General features: G+C 48.4%; 2 protein-coding genes across 2 annotated transcripts; both read right to left on the bottom strand.

The window, feature by feature from the left end:
* Positions 1 to 123: 123 nt before the first annotated feature.
* Positions 124 to 5,914, bottom strand: impa1 (inositol monophosphatase 1). The gene is made up of 9 exons (XM_047590024.1): positions 5,831 to 5,914; positions 5,197 to 5,272; positions 4,971 to 5,104; positions 4,781 to 4,885; positions 4,586 to 4,631; positions 1,441 to 1,549; positions 1,245 to 1,353; positions 1,023 to 1,174; positions 124 to 539 (listed from the first exon to the last, which is right to left on the bottom strand). Exons 2-9 carry the CDS (start codon positions 5,257 to 5,259, stop codon positions 412 to 414), a joined length of 846 nt encoding a protein of 281 aa, XP_047445980.1. The 5' UTR covers positions 5,260 to 5,272; positions 5,831 to 5,914; the 3' UTR covers positions 124 to 411.
* Positions 5,915 to 6,368: 454 nt separating this feature from the next.
* On the bottom strand, positions 6,369 to 16,605 carry riok1 (RIO kinase 1 (yeast)). Its single transcript, XM_047589898.1, has 17 exons — positions 16,424 to 16,605; positions 15,344 to 15,542; positions 14,844 to 14,934; positions 14,700 to 14,769; positions 14,581 to 14,623; positions 13,229 to 13,321; positions 12,502 to 12,614; positions 12,347 to 12,427; positions 12,083 to 12,169; positions 11,734 to 11,871; positions 11,318 to 11,421; positions 11,100 to 11,206; positions 7,823 to 7,888; positions 7,235 to 7,351; positions 7,075 to 7,128; positions 6,817 to 6,960; positions 6,369 to 6,743 (listed from the first exon to the last, which is right to left on the bottom strand). Exons 1-17 carry the CDS (start codon positions 16,474 to 16,476, stop codon positions 6,633 to 6,635), a joined length of 1,671 nt encoding a protein of 556 aa, XP_047445854.1. The 5' UTR covers positions 16,477 to 16,605; the 3' UTR covers positions 6,369 to 6,632.
* Positions 16,606 to 16,649: the final 44 nt, after the last annotated feature.

Raw genomic sequence — 16,649 nt, 5'->3', positions numbered from 1 at the left:
GTAGACCTGAGAATGGGAAGTACCTGCAGTACTACCTAGAGTACCTACAGTACTACCTAGAGTACCTACAGTACTACGTGGTGTCTTGTTCAGCTCATCTTCATAAACAAATTCAGTCTCTGATTGTTTCTAACAAAATTTATTTATCACAAACTATAAACATGGAGATGTGACATCATTCAGAGGCGGGGCGTCGTCTCTGATTGGCCGGTCACTCATTCAGAGGCGGGGCGTCGTCTCTGATTGGCCGGTCACTCATTCAGAGGCGGGGCGTCGTCTCTGATTGGCCGGTCACTCATTCAGAGGCGGGGTGTCGTCTCTGATTGGCCGGTCACTCCTTCAGAGGCGGGGTGTCGTCTCTGATTGGTCGGTCACTCATTCAGAGGCGGGGCGTCGTCTCTGATTGGCCGGTCACTCCTTCAGAGGCGGGGCGTCGTCTCTGATTGGCTGGAAGGAGGCGATCTCTCTGACCAGCCTCTCTGCGACTGTCTTGCTGTTGGCTGCTACGATTCTCCTGGACATCAGGTCCACCTCTCCTCCTGAACACAGTTCAAGTCAGTTTTACTCATATAGAACCACAACCAGCTCATATGGAGGGTCCCATCTCTAAGGCCGGGTAGAGACAGAAAAGACAGAGAAGAGAGAAACATCCATCTGAACCTGTTGTTCCATGGCAGTTCGAGGATCTAAGAGGAACCATGGGCAGGTAAATGTGGTCGGAGCCAGATCTGCCACAGTAATTAATAAATTAATTAATCGCACGATAAATGAAAACTCATGCAAAAGAAATGCAGCCCTTCACTGAGAGTCCTTTTTATTTATTTATTTAGGATTATCCTATTATTTATCCTAATTGTAATGTTTATTATTTGGAGGTTTAAATTGCTGGAGTCAAATTGAGCCCAAGGATAAAAGGTGTGAAGGTAATAGGAGGGTTAAAAACTCCTTATCATTGGTGTCATGTTATCATTCATGATGTTGGATCTACAGCCTGACCGCTGGCGTCGTCGGAGCATCTTTACCTTCCACGTCCATCAGGACTCCACCGGCCTCGGAGACGATCACTGATGCCGCCGCCACGTCCCAAACGTGGATCCCGATCTCGTAATAGGCCTCAACGCAGCCTGACGCCACCAGACACATGTTGATGGCTGCAGTGCCAGCACCACGCACCCTGGAACAAACGCTTAGTCTGTCAAAGGTACCTGGATGCCGCAACATTAGGGACACGGTGGCAGTCTTACCCGTGCACTGGGATGCTCAGGATATTTCTCAGGCTGCAGAAGATTTTGTCAACGGTTTCGGGAGCTCTAGAGGATCCAAACTCTGTGGCTATGATGGCTTGTTTGATGTCTGAGGAGAACCACACATAAGAAGCTCTTAACAAGTCCTTCGTGGTTGGTTTCAGAGGATGCATCACAGATGTCATCGTTCACTGACCTGTCTGGTCAGAAACCTGAAGCGGCTCTCCGTTACAGAACGCCCCCTTCCCCTTCCTCGCCGTGAACATCTTATCATCAAGGCAACTGTACACCACGCCGAACTCCACCTGAGCCCATGTCCAGACGCTTAGAGACAGTGATACAGCTGGAGGTAGGCTAGGCTATAAAGGGCTGGTCTAAAGGTAGGCTAGGCTAGAGGTAGGCTATAAAGGGCTGGTCTAAAGGTAGGCTAGGCTAGAGGTAGGCTATAGTGGGCTAGGCTAGAGGCTAGCTAGGCTAGAGGTAGGCTATAGTGGGCTAGGCTAGAGGTAGGCTATAGTGGGCTAGGCTAGAGGGTAGCTAGGCTAGAGGTAGGCTACAGTGGGCTAGGCTAGAGGCTAGCTAGGCTAGAGGTAGGCTATAGTGGGCTAGGCTAGAGGGTAGCTAGGCTAGAGGGTAGCTAGGCTAGAGGTAGGCTATAAAGGGCTAGGCTAGAGGGTAGCTAGGCTAGAGGTAGGCTATAGTGGGCTAGGCTAGAGGGTAGGATAAAGAGCCTCATCCAGTTGGAGATACTGCATCACCTTCACTTTTACAAAGTCAGAGACTGGAGAGGTGTTAGAGGGGACATGAAACACTAAACATACTTAAGATAATTTAAAGGTCTCTCGACTAAAAATATTATATAAGTTTTAACACCGATGGGCAAAGGCAAAATCCATCCTTTTAAGTTTCACTGTTAAACACAGGACGCCTCCACTGCTGTTGTGTCACCAGACGTGATATCGTTGGATTGGTTGGATCAGTTTGTGGTCGCACTGAACAGCTACTGAACAGCTACTGAACAGTTCAGCATTGGTCCTGGATATTAACACGAGTTTATAAAGTTAAAGACTAGGAGGAGAAATCTGTTCATCTCCATTCTAGCTGCACTCTAAAGGAAGAATCTGGAACTGGGATTTGCATTTTGCACTGTTAGATCTTAAATAGGTTATAAGTAGAGCTTCAAAAGCAAGAGACCAAGATTCTGAGCAGGCAATTTATAGAAAACAACAATTTCACTGAAATAGGCTGATCACTCATTAGCTGGTCAAAAGTTTAGAGCCCTATTCTCACAAGATCAGTTTTACCTGGGACCTCCAGTAATTTGTAATAATCACGGAGGTCGTCTACTCCACAAATTACCAGCCTGGTAACACAGAGGTCCTCTGATAATAATCCAGTGTGAATTTATTCTCTCTGATGTCTGGGTCTGACTTTTGTCACTTTATAAATTATAAAGGACAATAAAGGATGTGCTATTATTGAAAGTCTGTACAGATGTTAGAGCGCAAAGTTGAGATGTGGCTGAACTACTAACTTTAGATGGATGAAGTCATTAAATCAGCCGCCTGTGAAGGTGAGTCTGATTTAAATACCACATGGTCATTGGTCATTTCTTCCCCGAGATAAATAGCTTCAAAAATATATTTTTATTATCCATTATAATTTGCGAAGTAATTAAAACCGTCTCTGACAAGCAGTGGAGTGAGGCGGAAAGTAGCAGAGCCACAACAACAGTTTGTTTATATCATACGAATGTGCCACATGAGACACAGACGGTGTCACTGGCTCCAGCTCGTCGGCCACTGGGTTAGAAAAATCTCCTTTCTGTCTCATCCCCCGAAAGATTTTCTCCTGAAACTGCATCTTCTTTAACAGCGAACAAAGCAACTAACGAATCCGATGATGTAGAGAGTGACGTAAAATAAAGATGGATCCAAAACAGATCAGAGATATATTTTAAAAGCTGATTTTCTCTGAAACAGCTGATTTTTTATGATGTTTTATTTTGTTCAGGTTGGGGTTGGGTGTTAGGGGTTAGGGTTGTTGGGTTAAGGGTTGGGGTTGGGTGTTAGGGGTTAGGGTTGTTGGGTTTAGGGTTGGGGTTGGATGTTAGGGGTTAGGGTTGTTGTGTTCATGGTTGGGGTTGGATGTTAGGGGTTAGGGTTGTTGGGTTCATGGTTGGGGTTGGGTGTTAGGGGTAGTTATGGGTTAAGGGTTGGTTGGTATGTAGGGTTTTGTTGTCAGTTAAGGTTGTTAGGGTGTTAGGGGTTGTTGTGTTCATGGTTGGGGTTGGATGTTAGGGGTTAGGGTTGTTGTGTTCATGGTTGGGGTTGGATGTTAGGGGTTAGGGTTGTTGTGTTCATGGTTGGGGTTGGATGTTAGGGGTTAGGGTTGTTGGGTTAAGGGTTGGGGTTGGATGTTAGGGGTTAGGGTTGTTGGGTTCAGGGTTGGGGTTGGGTGTTAGGGGTTAGGGTTGTTGGGTTTAGGGTTGGGGTTGGATGTTAGGGGTTAGGGTTGTTGTGTTCATGGTTGGGGTTGGATGTTAGGGGTTAGGGTTGTTGTGTTCATGGTTGGGGTTGGATGTTAGGGGTTAGGGTTGTTGTGTTCATGGTTGGGGTTGGATGTTAGGGGTTAGGGTTGTTGGGTTTAGGGGTTAGGGTTGTTGGGTTCATGGTTGGGGTTGGATGTTAGGGGTTAGGGTTGTTGGGTTCATGGTTGGGGTTGGGTGTTAGGGGTTAGGGTTGTTGGGTTTAGGGTTGGGGTTGGATGTTAGGGGTTAGGGTTGTTGGGTTTAGGGTTGGGGTTGGATGTTAGGGGTTAGGGTTGTTGAGTTCATGGTTGGGGTTGGATGTTAGGGGTAGGGTGTTGGGTTTAGGTTGGGTTGGATGTTAGGGTTAGGGTTGTTGGGTTTAGGGTTGGGGTTGGGTGTAAGGGGTTAGGGTTGTTGAGTTCATGGTTGGGGTTGGATGTTAGGGGTTAGGGTTGGGGTTGGATGTTAGGGGTTAGGGTTGTTGGGTTTGTTAGGGTTGGGGTTGGATGTTAGGGTTGGGTTGTTGGGTTTAGGGGTTAGGGTTGTTGGGTTTAGGGTTGGGGTTGGATGTTAGGGGTTAAGGTTGTTGGGTTTAGGGTTAGGGTTGGGTGTTAGGGGTTATGGTTGTTGGGTTTAGGGTTGGGGTTGGATGTTAGGGGTTAGGGTTGTTGGGTTCATGGTTGGGGTTGTTGGGTTTAGGGTTGGGGTTGTTGGGTTCATGGTTGGGGTTGGGTGTTAGGAGCTTCCCCATTGAGCACAGCCAGACGGAATGAAAGAGGTACTTGTTAAGGAACAATAAGTTGAGTCTCACCTGTTTGTTGACAGAGAATCCGATGGAAACAGCAACAAAAGGAAACCTGAAAGAAAAACTAATGTTCACAGCCCAACCTCCACCATAACAAGACAAATTAAAGACACGCCTACAAACTAATTAGTTCTCAACATGTTAACAACATCCAGATGAAGATGATGAAGAAGAGTTTAAATGTTTTGAAATGAAACTCACGCGTGGACGAAGTTGGTCGTTCCATCGATGGGGTCAATGATCCAGGTTGGAGCTTCTGTCAGGACACAAGGTTCACCTGAGGCCACTGACTCCTCCCCTATGAACCTGGTGGATATTATGGACACTCAAAGATCATCAGGCATAGAAACAGATTCATTCATTCACTTATGAGCAGAGGGGGTGGAGCTACCTGTGATTAGAGAATTTCTCTTTCACTGACTGGATGATGAGCTGCTCCACCTTCTGGTCAGTTAGAGTCACCAGGTCAACAGAACAGCTCTTAGTGGTCACCTTCATGTCCTCACTCAGGGCTTCACGCACCACCTGAACATTCACACATTCATTAATCACATGTTCACCACCTGAACCAGCCCTGACCTTTACTACAACCCTGACCCTTAACCTGTGTGCCTCACCTGGCCAGCTTTCCTCGCCACAGCGACAGCGTGATCCATGGCGCTCTGCCAGGCGTCGACCATGTTGGAGGAGGAGCTACAGAGAGAAGAGACAGGGAGTAGAGGACAGTAGAGGACAGTGGAGGACAGGAGAGGACAGTAGAGGGCAGTAGAGGGCAGTAGAGAACAGGAGAGGGCAGGAGAGGACAGTGGAGGACAGGAGAGGACAGTAGAGGGCAGTAGAGAACAGGAGAGGACAGGAGAGGACAGTAGAGGGCAGTAGAGGACAGGAGCTCAGAGCAGTCTAGGACTATAGCAGCATAAATAATTAATTAATGCATGAATTGGTTAATTAATAATTACTTCATTCATTCAATAGTCAGTCTGAACTGATTGATTATTAATGAGCCGTACAGATGACAAGACGTAATGAGGAATCGGAGAGCCGTAGGGTGTCGTGTTATTGGACCTAGTGTCTGTTTAAACGAAGCGGCCTTAAAACAGTATATTTCTGAACGGAGTCTGGTGGGACGGATGTGGACACAGATGGTTACCGCTGCAGACAAACATCAACCCGCGGTGTGAGACGGTGCTTTACCTGGAAGTGACATGTAAATAACAACAATAATAGCATAAAAGAAGAGTGAAGTCTCACCTGTGATAAATTTAATCTGCAGTAACTGCTGCGGGTTACTTCCGGGTTTCTTCTTCTTCGCTCTACTGTGACAGAGCGCTGCTGCCTCCTGGTGGTCTCAATAAATGGATCAGCTGGTTCATTTAATGAGCTTGTGTTATGTGCAAGGTTACTGTCTCCAGTCTCTCCGGCCTTACAGGTGAGCCGAAGCTCCTCCCCATTGTTCCTGGCACCTGCTGGAAGGCCTTTAAAAGCTCTGGGTAGCTCCTCCCATCTCTGTGGCCGCCAGCCTCCACCTTTGTGGACTCTTTGTTATCCTTGGCTACAATAAAAGTATCTAGGAATACATTGATTGTTGTTGACTCCTGTGTTGCCTCCCATGAGACGGGGTCGTCAAACTTGTCTCAATAAAACTCTGAGCCTCATTGATTCATCATCAGTCTGAAATATTCTTTGCATATTTTCAACAGATAATTTTTTTACTCGTTACTCGTTTCTATGTTGATGTAAACTCTGTCACTGTTGAACTGTGAAAAAAACGTTCAGAGAACAATCAGAACACGGTTCTTGTGAAAGTTTTTATATTGTTAGCAAACATTAGCATGATTATGAGTTAGCAACATTAAACACAAATATGAGACAATGGTTGGTTTTATTGAAAGCTTCTCTAGAAGCAACAAAGGGGTGAAAATCTTCTCTGAACCTGGCTCTGGTCTGATTCTAGAATTTGTCCTGGAGGTTCCAGAGGGAACGTTCTGTTGTGATCTCCTGCAGAGTTCCAGGTTCTTCCCGTCGTTGTGAGTCGGTTCCATGTGTTCTGGGCTCATCGGCCCTTCTTCATCTTAGTCACCTTCTCCTTCCTCTTCTTCACGTGTTTCCGTACTTTATTTTTCCTTCTTTCTCTCTGAGCTTCTTTCACTATCTTCTTCCTCTCCTGAAACACAACGTTCAGTTTAAATTCAGACTGAACCAAAACACCTGAACCTTCATCCGAACTGAGGCCTCACCTTTCTGTCCATCTGGACCCCGTCACCCTGGACCCCCTCCTCCCCCTCCTCCCCCTCCTCCCCCTCATCATCATCATCATCATCATCATCATCTTCATCATCATCATCTGAGGAGCTACTGTCATGTTCGAGAAGTGCAGGAACCTGAGGAGACATTCATATCACAGTCAAGGTAGGCTAAGCTAGGCTAAGCTAAGCTAACTTTCGCTAAGCTAAGCTAAGCTAGGCTAGGCTAGGCTAGGGGTAGCAGGACTGTACCGTCTGAACTCCTGAGAGGTCCTTTTTCAGTCCGGTCAGCGTCTGATACAGAACCTGAGAAACACAAACCGTTTATTTACTTTTAGTGGATCAGAACCAGAACCACCTGGGTCCAGAACCAGAACCACCTGGGTCCAGCAGTGTTTTTGGTGGTTCTTACGTTGTCGTGGTGTCCGCTGATGGCTGACTCCTCCTCCTTCGTCCTCATCAGGTCCACATCTCGCTCATAGTGACTCACCTCCGTCAGGGTCCGGGGGATGTAGGCCTTCTTAAAGACCTGGAGGGAGGAGGAGGGAGGAGGAGGGAGGAGGGAGGAGGTCAGAGGGAGGAGGTCAGAGGAGGGAGGTCAGAGGAGGAGGGAGGAGGTCAGAGGAGGGAGGAGGGAGGAGGAGGGAGGAGGTCAGAGGGAGGAGGTCAGAGGGAGGAGGAGGGAGGAAGAGGGAGGAGGTCAGAGGAGGGAGGAGGTCAGAGGAGGGAGGTCAGAGGAGGGAGGAGGTCAGAGGGAGGAGGTCAGAGGAGGGAGGAGGTCAGAGGAGGGAGGTCAGAGGAGGAGGGAGGAGGTCAGAGGGAGGAGGTCAGAGGGAGGAGGAGGGAGGAAGAGGAAGGAGGTCAGAGGAGGGAGGAGGGAGGAGGAGGTCAGAGGAGGGAGGGAGGAAGAGGGAGGAGGTCAGAGGGAGGAGGTCAGAGGAGGGAGGAGGTCAGAGGAGGGAGGAAGAGGGAGGAGGTGTCTGTCAGTTTGTTCCCTCACCTCCTCGTCCACTCGGTCCTGATCAGATCTTTGGTCCGAGGTCCGTAGGGAGGCCACCAGCATCACCTGGACATCAGAAACACAGTCAGGTTCTGGTTCTGCGTTGGTAGAATCCGTCCGTCTCTGTCTCTGTCCAGCTTTTGTTTCCTTATTTTATTATATTTTTACGTACTTACCAATATCAGTTTTGTTCAGTTAGAGTTAAAGTTAGGTTAACTCCTCGGGTTAGAGTTAGATTAACCCCTCGGGTTAGAGTTAGGTTAACCCGTAGAGTTAGAGTTAGGTTAACTCCTCGGGTTAGAGTTAGAGTTAGGTTAACCCCTCGGGTTAGAGTTAGGTTAACCCCTAGAGTTAGAGTTATGTTAACTCCTCGGGTTAGAGTTAGAGTTAGGTTAACCCCTCGGGTTAGAGTTAGGTTAACCCTTCGGGTTAAAGTTAGAGTTAGGTTAACCCCTCGGGTTAGAGTTAGGTTAACCCCTCGGGTTAGAGTTAGGTTAACCCCTCGGGTTAGAGTTAGAGTTAGGTTAACCCCTCGGGTTAGGGTTAGGTTAACCCCTCAGGTTAGAGTTAGGGTTAGGTTAACCCCTCGGGTTAGAGTAAGAGTTAGGTTAACCCCTCGGGTTAGAGTTAGGTTAACCCTTCGGGTTAAAGTTAGAGTTAGGTTAACCCCTCCGGTTAGGGTTAGGTTAACCCCTCGGGTTAGAGTTAGAGTTAGGTTAACCCCTCAGGTTAGAGTTAGGGTTAGGTTAACCCCTCGGGTTAGAGTTAGGTTAACCCCTAGAGTTAGAGTTAGATTAACCCCTAGAGTTAGAGTTAGGTTAACCCCTCGGGTTAGAGTTAGAGTTAGGTTAACCCCTCGGGTTAGAGTTAGGTTAACCCCTCGGGTTAGAGTTAGAGTTAGGTTAACCCCTCGGGTTAGAGTTAGAGTTAGGTTAACCCCTCGGGTTAGGGTTAGGTTAACCCCTCGGGTTAGAGTTAGAGTTAGGTTAACCCCTCGGGTTAGAGTTAGGTTAACCCCTAGAGTTAGAGTTAGGTTAACCCCTAGAGTTAGAGTTAGAGTTAGGTTAACCCCTCGGGTTAGGGTTAGGTTAACCCCTCAGGTTAGAGTTAGGGTTAGGTTAACCCCTCGGGTTAGAGTTAGAGTTAGGTTAACCCCTCGGGTTAGAGTTAGGTTAACCCTTCGGGTTAAAGTTAGAGTTAGGTTAACCCCTCCGGTTAGGGTTAGGTTAACCCCTCGGGTTAGAGTTAGAGTTAGGTTAACCCCTCAGGTTAGAGTTAGGGTTAGGTTAACCCCTCGGGTTAGAGTTAGGTTAACCCCTAGAGTTAGGGTTAGGTTAACTCCTCGGGTTAGAGTTATGGTTAGGTTAACCCCTCGGGTTAGAGTTAGGTTAACCCTTCGGGTTAAAGTTAGAGTTAGGTTAACCCCTCCGGTTAGAGTTAGAGTTAGGTTAACCCCTCGGGTTAGGGTTAGGTTAACCCCTAGAGTTAGAGTTAGATTAACCCCTAGAGTTAGAGTTAGATTAACTCCTCGGGTTAGAGTTAGAGTTAGGTTAACCCCTCGGGTTAGGGTTAGGTTAACCCCTCAGGTTAGAGTTAGGGTTAGGTTAACCCCTCTGGTTAGAGTTAGAGTTAGAGTTAGGTAAACCCCTCGGGTTAGGGTTAGGTTAACCCCTCGGGTTAGAGTTAGAGTTAGGTTAACCCCTCGGGTTAGAGTTAGAGTTAGGTTAACCCCTCGGGTTAGAGTTAGGTTAACCCCTAGAGTTAGAGTTAGAGTTAGGTTAACCCCTCGGGTTAGGGTTAGGTTAACCCCTCAGGTTAGAGTTAGGGTTAGGTTAACCCCTCGGATTAGAGTTAGAGTTAGGTTAACCCCTCGGGTTAGAGTTAGGTTAACCCTTCGGGTTAAAGTTAGAGTTAGGTTAACCCCTCCGGTTAGGGTTAGGTTAACCCCTCGGGTTAGAGTTAGGTTAACCCCTCAGGTTAGAGTTAGGGTTAGGTTAACCCCTCGGGTTAGAGTTAGGTTAACCCCTAGAGTTAGGGTTAGGTTAACTCCTCGGGTTAGAGTTAGGGTTAGGTTAACCCCTCGGGTTAGAGTTAGGTTAACCCTTCGGGTTAAAGTTAGAGTTAGGTTAACCCCTCCGGTTAGAGTTAGAGTTAGGTTAACCTCTCGGGTTAGGGTTAGGTTAACCCCTAGAGTTAGGGTTAGGTTAACTCCTCGGGTTAGAGTTAGGGTTAGGTTAACCCCTCGGGTTAGAGTTAGGTTAACCCTTCGGGTTAAAGTTAGAGTTAGGTTAGAGTTAGGTTAACCCCTCCGGTTAGAGTTAGAGTTAGGTTAACCTCTCGGGTTAGGGTTAGGTTAACCCCTAGAGTTAGAGTTAGATTAACCCCTAGAGTTAGAGTTAGATTAACTCCTCGGGTTAGAGTTAGAGTTAGGTTAACCCCTCGGGTTAGGGTTAGGTTAACCCCTCAGGTTAGAGTTAGGGTTAGGTTAACCCCTCAGGTTAGAGTTAGGGTTAGGTTAACCCCTCGGGTTAGGGTTAGAGTTAGATTAACCCCTAGAGTTAGAGTTAGGTTAACCCCTCGGGTTAGAGTTAGAGTTAGGTTAACCCCTCGGGTTAGAGTTAGAGTTAGGTTAACTCCTCGGGTTAGGGTTAAGGTAACCCCTCAGGTTAGAGTTAGGGTTAGGTTAACCCCTCGGGTTAGGGTTAGAGTTAGATTAACCCCTAGAGTTAGAGTTAGGTTAACTCCTCGGGTTAGAGTTAGGTTAACTCCTCGGGTTAGAGTTAGAGTTAGGTTAACCCCTCGGGTTAGAGTTAGAGTTAGGTTAACTCCTCGGGTTAGAGTTAGGTTAACTCCTACCTCTTGGCTGGATGGTTTGTATATTAGGACGTAGTGAATGAGGCCACAGTCTTATAGTTTTTATGGTCTGGTACCATTGTATGATATGAGGGTTCTGTGTTTGCTCTGTGTGGTTCTATGTTGGTTCTGTGTGGTTGTATGCTGGTTCTGTGTTTGTTCTGTGTGGTTGTATGCTGGTTCTGTGTTTGTTCTGTGTGGTTGTATGCTGGTTCTGTGTTTGTTCTGTGTGGTTCTATGTTTGCTCCGTGTGGTTTTATGCTGGTCCTGTGTTTGTTCTATGTGGTTCTATGTTTTGCTCTGTGTGGTTCTATGTTGGTTCTGTGTGGTTCTATGTTGGTTCTGTGTTTGTTCTGTGTGGTTCTATGTTTTTGCTCTGTGTGGTTCCGTGTGGTTCTGTGTTGACTCTGTGCGGTCCCTTCACCTTCTCCAGATACTGATCAATGTTGTTGCAGGTGATAGACGGATCCGTGATGAAGTCGAACAACTCTCTGACCGTCATCACAGGAACACCACGCTTGACGAAGAACTCTGGGGAACCACAATAAGAGAGGACAGGTTAGGACAGGAGAGGACAGGTTAGGACAGGAGAGGACAGGTGAGGACAGGTGAGGACAGGTGAGGACAGGACAGGAGTCTCACCGTTGACGTTGCTGCAGTCCTTCCTGAGGAACTCAAGGGCGTGAGGATGATCATGTTCCACCGACTGTGACACGTCGATGATGTAAGCGTCTCCATCGTGATACCTGCAGACATGTTTAGGGACACGTTGAGAGACTAGTGAGGGACATGTTGAGAGACAAGTGAGGGACATGTTGAGAGACAAGTGAGGGACATGTTGAGAGACAAGTGAGGGACATGTTGAGGGATACAGAATCCAATCTCAGCAGATATCGGTATCATTGGCATAATTGGTATCATCGGTACCATTTTAAGGGTACTGGTATCAGTATCATCGGTACCATTTTAAGGGTACTGGTATCGTAGTAAAAGTTTACGCAATACCCAGCCTCAGGTGAGGGACAGGTGAGGGACAGGTGAGGGACAGGCTGTCTTACAGCATGTTGAACTCGCTGAGGTCGGCGTGGACGAGTCTCGCATCTTGAAACATTTTTCTCATGTTCTGGAGAACTTGAAGATAAAGCTCACGAGCTTTGGACTCAGTTAAGGACACGTTCTTCAGGAGAGGAGCCGGCCTGACCAATCAGAGAGGGACATCAATCAGAGAGGGACATCAATCAGAGATGGACATCAATCAGAGAGGGACATCAATCAGAGAGGGACATCAATCAAAGAGGGACATCAATCAGAGAGGGACATCAATCAGAGAGGGACATCAATCAAAGAGGGACATCAATCAGAGAGGGACATCAATCAGAGAGGGACATCAATCACTCTGGTTCTTACATGTTTTCTTTTCCAATGAATGACATCAATAGAACGTGGCTTCTAAGCAGAAGAGGTTCTGGACTCGGGATTCCTGCCGTCTGCAGCCTGTACCACACACAAATCAGGTTCTACTGGGTTCTACTGAGTCAGTCACGTCAGGTTCTACTGGGTCAGTTCTGTCAGGGTCTGCTGGGTTCTAGTGGGTGAGTCACGTCAGGTTCTACTGGGTCAGTTCTGTCAAGTTCTACTGGGTTCTAGTGGTATCAGTAGAAATGTTCTGACCTGATGAGGTTCCTCATCTCTTTCTCGGCCCACGTTCTCACCATCTTCCTGGGATTTCCTTTACAATAACCGTGACGGAACCTAAGGTCCAAAGAAAGGTTCTGGAGGTGAGACTAGGTCAGCTGTTAGTGGGTTCTTCTTCTGTGGTGTCTGACCTGAACTCTCCGCTGACGTATTTGTCTCGGTCCTTGAAGAGCAAGATGGACGTCTTGTAGATCTTGATGGCTCGACTCTGACCATCCGCAGTCCCAGCGTGGTACACGTTAGCCTAAGAGGTGGAGCAATGTTAGCTTGAGAGGTGGAGCAACGTTAGCCTGAGAGGTGGAGCAACGTTAGCCTGAGAGGTGGAGCAACGTTAGCCTGAGAGATGGAGCAACGTTAGCCTGAGAGGTGGAGCAACGTTAGCCTGAGAGGTGGAGCAACGTTAGCCTGAGAGGTGGAGCAATGTTAGCTTGAGAAGTGGAGCAACGTTAGCCTGAGAGGTGGAGCAACGTTAGCAGGTGTAGTAGTGGGTGGAGGTGCTGTAGTGGGGGAATCAGCAGTGGGTGGAGCTATAGTAGTGGGTGGAGCTACAGTGGGAGGGTCTGTAGCAGTGGGAGGAGCTATAGTGGGTGGAGCTACAGTAGTGGAGCTATAGTGGGTGTAGCTATAGTGGGAGGAGCTGTAGTGGGAGGGGCTATAGTGGGAGGAGCTGTAGTGGGAGGAGCTATAGTGGGAGGAGCTACAGTAGTGGAGCTATAGTGGGTGTAGCTATAGTGGGAGGAGCTACAGTAGTGGAGCTATAGTGGGTGTAGCTATAGTGGGAGGAGCTACAGTAGTGGGAGGGGCTATAGTGGGAGGAGCTGTAGTAGTGGGAGGAGCTATTGTGGGAGGAGCTCTGACCTCTTTGCCGGTGCTGATGCAGCCGTTTATTTCTCTGATGACGCCTCGACTCAACATCTTGAAGAGAATCATCCGAGTTCGAGGATCTAAAACCTGCAGAAGAAGAAACTCACACTCTAGATCAGGTTGATCTGGTTCTCTGTAGACCAGGACCAGGACCAGGAGCAGGGTCCAGCTCATCTTAGTCCAGGGGCCACATTCAGACCAGATCTCATGTGGACCAGTAACACAACAGAATAATTAACTAATTAAATAACGACAACTTCACCATTAGTTTTAGAGCAAAGAAGAAAATTAGAAGCAAATTATGAGAATGTTTAGATTTAATAAAATATCCTTTAATAATAATCAGTTTAATCTGGACTCAGGTCTGGTCCTGGTCCTGGTCCTGGTCCTGGTTCTGGTTCTGGTCCTGGGTCTAGTCCTGGTCCTGGTCCTGGTCCTGGTCCTGGGTCTTGGTCCTGGGTCTAGTCCTGGTCCTGGGTCTGGGTCTAGTCTTGGGTCTGGTCTTGGTCCTGGGTCTGGTCCTGGTCCTGGTCCTGGGTCTTGGTCCTGGGTCTAGTCCTGAGTCTTGGTCCTGGGTCTAGTCCTGGGTGTGGTCCTGGGTCTGGTCCTGGATCTAGTCGTGGTCCTGGGTCTGGGTCTGGGTCTAGTCTTGGGTCTGGTCCTGGTCCTGGGTCTGGGTCTGGGTCTAGTCTTGGGTCTGGTCCTGGGTCTGGTCCTGGGTCTGGTCCTGGGTCTAGTCTTGGGTCTGGTCCTGGGTCTAGTCCTGGTCCTGGGTCTGGGTCTAGTCTTGGGTCTGGGTCTGGTCCTGGTCCTGGTCCGGGGTCTGGTCCTGGGTCTTGGTCCTGGGTCTAGTCCTGGTCCTGGGTCTGGTCTTGGTCCTGGGTCTGGTCCTGGTCATGGTCCTGGTCCTGGGTCTTGGTCCTGGGTCTAGTCCTGAGTCTTGGTCCTGGGTCTAGTCCTGGGTCTGGTCCTGGGTCTGGTCCTGGATCTAGTCGTGGTCCTGGGTCTGGGTCTGGGTCTAGTCTTGGGTCTGGTCCTGGTCCTGGGTCTGGGTCTGGGTCTAGTCTTGGGTCTGGTCCTGGGTCTGGTCCTGGGTCTGGTCCTGGGTCTGGTCCTGGGTCTAGTCTTGGGTCTGGTCCTGGGTCTAGTCCTGGTCCTGGGTCTGGGTCTAGTCTTGGGTCTGGGTCTGGTCCTGGTCCTGGTCCGGGGTCTGGTCCTGGGTCTTGGTCATGGTCCGGGTCCTGGGTCTGTCTACCTCTGCTGGAAGCTTTGGTTCTTGTGAGGTCCAGGTCTTGGTGGTGGGGCAGGGAGAACTGGGAGCTAAAGTGAAGCTGAGTCTGACTCACCTGTTCCACGGTGGCTCGGTCTGATTTGTCCTTCACTCTGAACCTGTGGACAGAAGCCAATCAGAGCGTGAGTCTGTTGGTCACGTGACCGGAGGCGTAAACTAACGGCGCTGTCGTACTTGTCGGCTTCTCGCTGCTTCTGCATCGTCGTCACTTTGTTGATCACCGAGTCGTCGAAGTTCAGTTTATCTGCAACAGAAACCTGAGGTTGGTCATCGGACGCCGCGGCGTTGTCAGGACGACGGGACGGACGTTAACATTACCCAGGTTGATCTTGTGTTCGTATTTCCTCAGAGCTTTGTCAGACGGAGTCGACGACGCCAGCGTCTTATTGGATGGATTTTGTCTGTTAGACTGAAGACAACAACCAATCACAACGATCACATCCACAAGGCTAATGAATAAAGGCATATCTTATCTTAACAACAAGGCTAAAGACCAGGCTAAAGGCTAGCGACAAGGCTAAAGATGAGGCTAAAGATGAGTCTAAGGACAAGGCTAATGACAAGACTCAAGATGAGGCTAAAGATGATGCTAAAGATGAGGTTAAAGATAAGGCTAGCGGCCAGGCTAAATACAAGGCTAATGACCAGGCTAATGACGAGGCTAAAGGCTAATGACCAGGCTAAAGAAAGATCCTATCAGCTGAAGCCTCAAAATGTTTAAAGACAACAAAAGACAAAGACCAGTTCATTGATCATTTCATTGACCAACTTGTTGATCAACTCGTTAAACGACTCGTTGACCAGTTCGTTGACCAGACCTGACAGTTGACAGATGTGCGGTTGTATCGTTTCGTCAGATCTCCTGATGAACACCACGCCCACTCCTCATCTTCATCCTCATCCTCCTCTTCGTCTTCATCATCCTCTTCCTGCTCTTCCTCTCCCTCCCACCCCGATGAAGGCGGAACAATGACATCATCGATGGGGCGCTGTGATGTCACAGCTTGTGATTGGTCGCTGTAGAACAGAGAAAGAAAAAAGATGGCTGCTGCAGTTTCTTGTGGTCTAAGCTCAGCCAATCACAGCGAAGGAAGAAGCATGTGACCACAGAGCCTCGCCCTGACTGGCTACAACTTAGAGAACGGTTCTCTAACGGGACCACGTTCTCTAAACGGGACGGGACAAAGTTCCATGCTCTCTAAATGGGTCCGCGTTCTTTAATGGGACCATATCCTCTAAATGGGTCCACGTTTTTTTAAATAGGTCCATGTTCTCTAACGGGTTCATGTTCTCCAAACAGGTCCATTTTCTATAAATGGGATAGGTCCATGTTCTCTGAACGCGTCCATGTTCTTTAATTAGGTCCATGTTCTCTAACGGGTTCATGTTCTCTAAACGGGTCCATGTTCTCTTAATGCATCCACGTTCTTTAAATAGGTCCATGTTCTCTAACAGGTCCATATTCTATAAACGGGACAAGACAATGTTCTATCAAAGGGTCCATGTTCTCTAATGGGAACATGTTCTCTAACGGGAACATGTTCTCTAAACGGGTCCATGTTCAATAAACGGGTCCGTGTTCTCTAAACGGGTCCGTGTTCTCTAAACGGGTCCATGTTCTCTAATGGGAACGTGTTCTCTAACGGGAACATGTTCTCTAAACGGGCCCATGTTCTATAAACGGGACAAGACAATGTTCTATCAAAGGGTCCATGTTCTCTAAACGGGAACATGTTCTCTAAACGGGTCCATATTCTATAAACGGGACGGGACAATGTTCTCTAAACGGGAACATGTTCTCTAATGGGAACATGTTCTCTAAACGGGTCCACGCACTCTAAACAGAACCGACTCCACATGGTGTTGTTTTTAATAAACACTGATCAGCTGACTCTCACCCGTCCTCCTCCGCGTCATCAAACTGTCCCGGGACACAAGCGACCTCCGACATCACGTCACAGACTCAGACGGAACCAGGACCAGAACCAAAAGATGGGCCAGATCAGACCCAGGACCAGAACCAGACCAGCACCCCGTCCTCCACACGACAGCGTGCTCGCCTCACTTCCGGGTATGACCACGTGACTACGGCGACCAGGGAGGGTCGTTGCGCGCGACTCGGTG

This window comes from Mugil cephalus, chromosome 7 (assembly GCF_022458985.1).
Source record: "Mugil cephalus isolate CIBA_MC_2020 chromosome 7, CIBA_Mcephalus_1.1, whole genome shotgun sequence".
In the NCBI taxonomy this organism is placed as follows: domain Eukaryota; kingdom Metazoa; phylum Chordata; class Actinopteri; order Mugiliformes; family Mugilidae; genus Mugil; species Mugil cephalus.
Note: the sequence above shows the minus strand (reverse complement) of the source record. Positions and strands in the feature narration are given on the sequence as shown.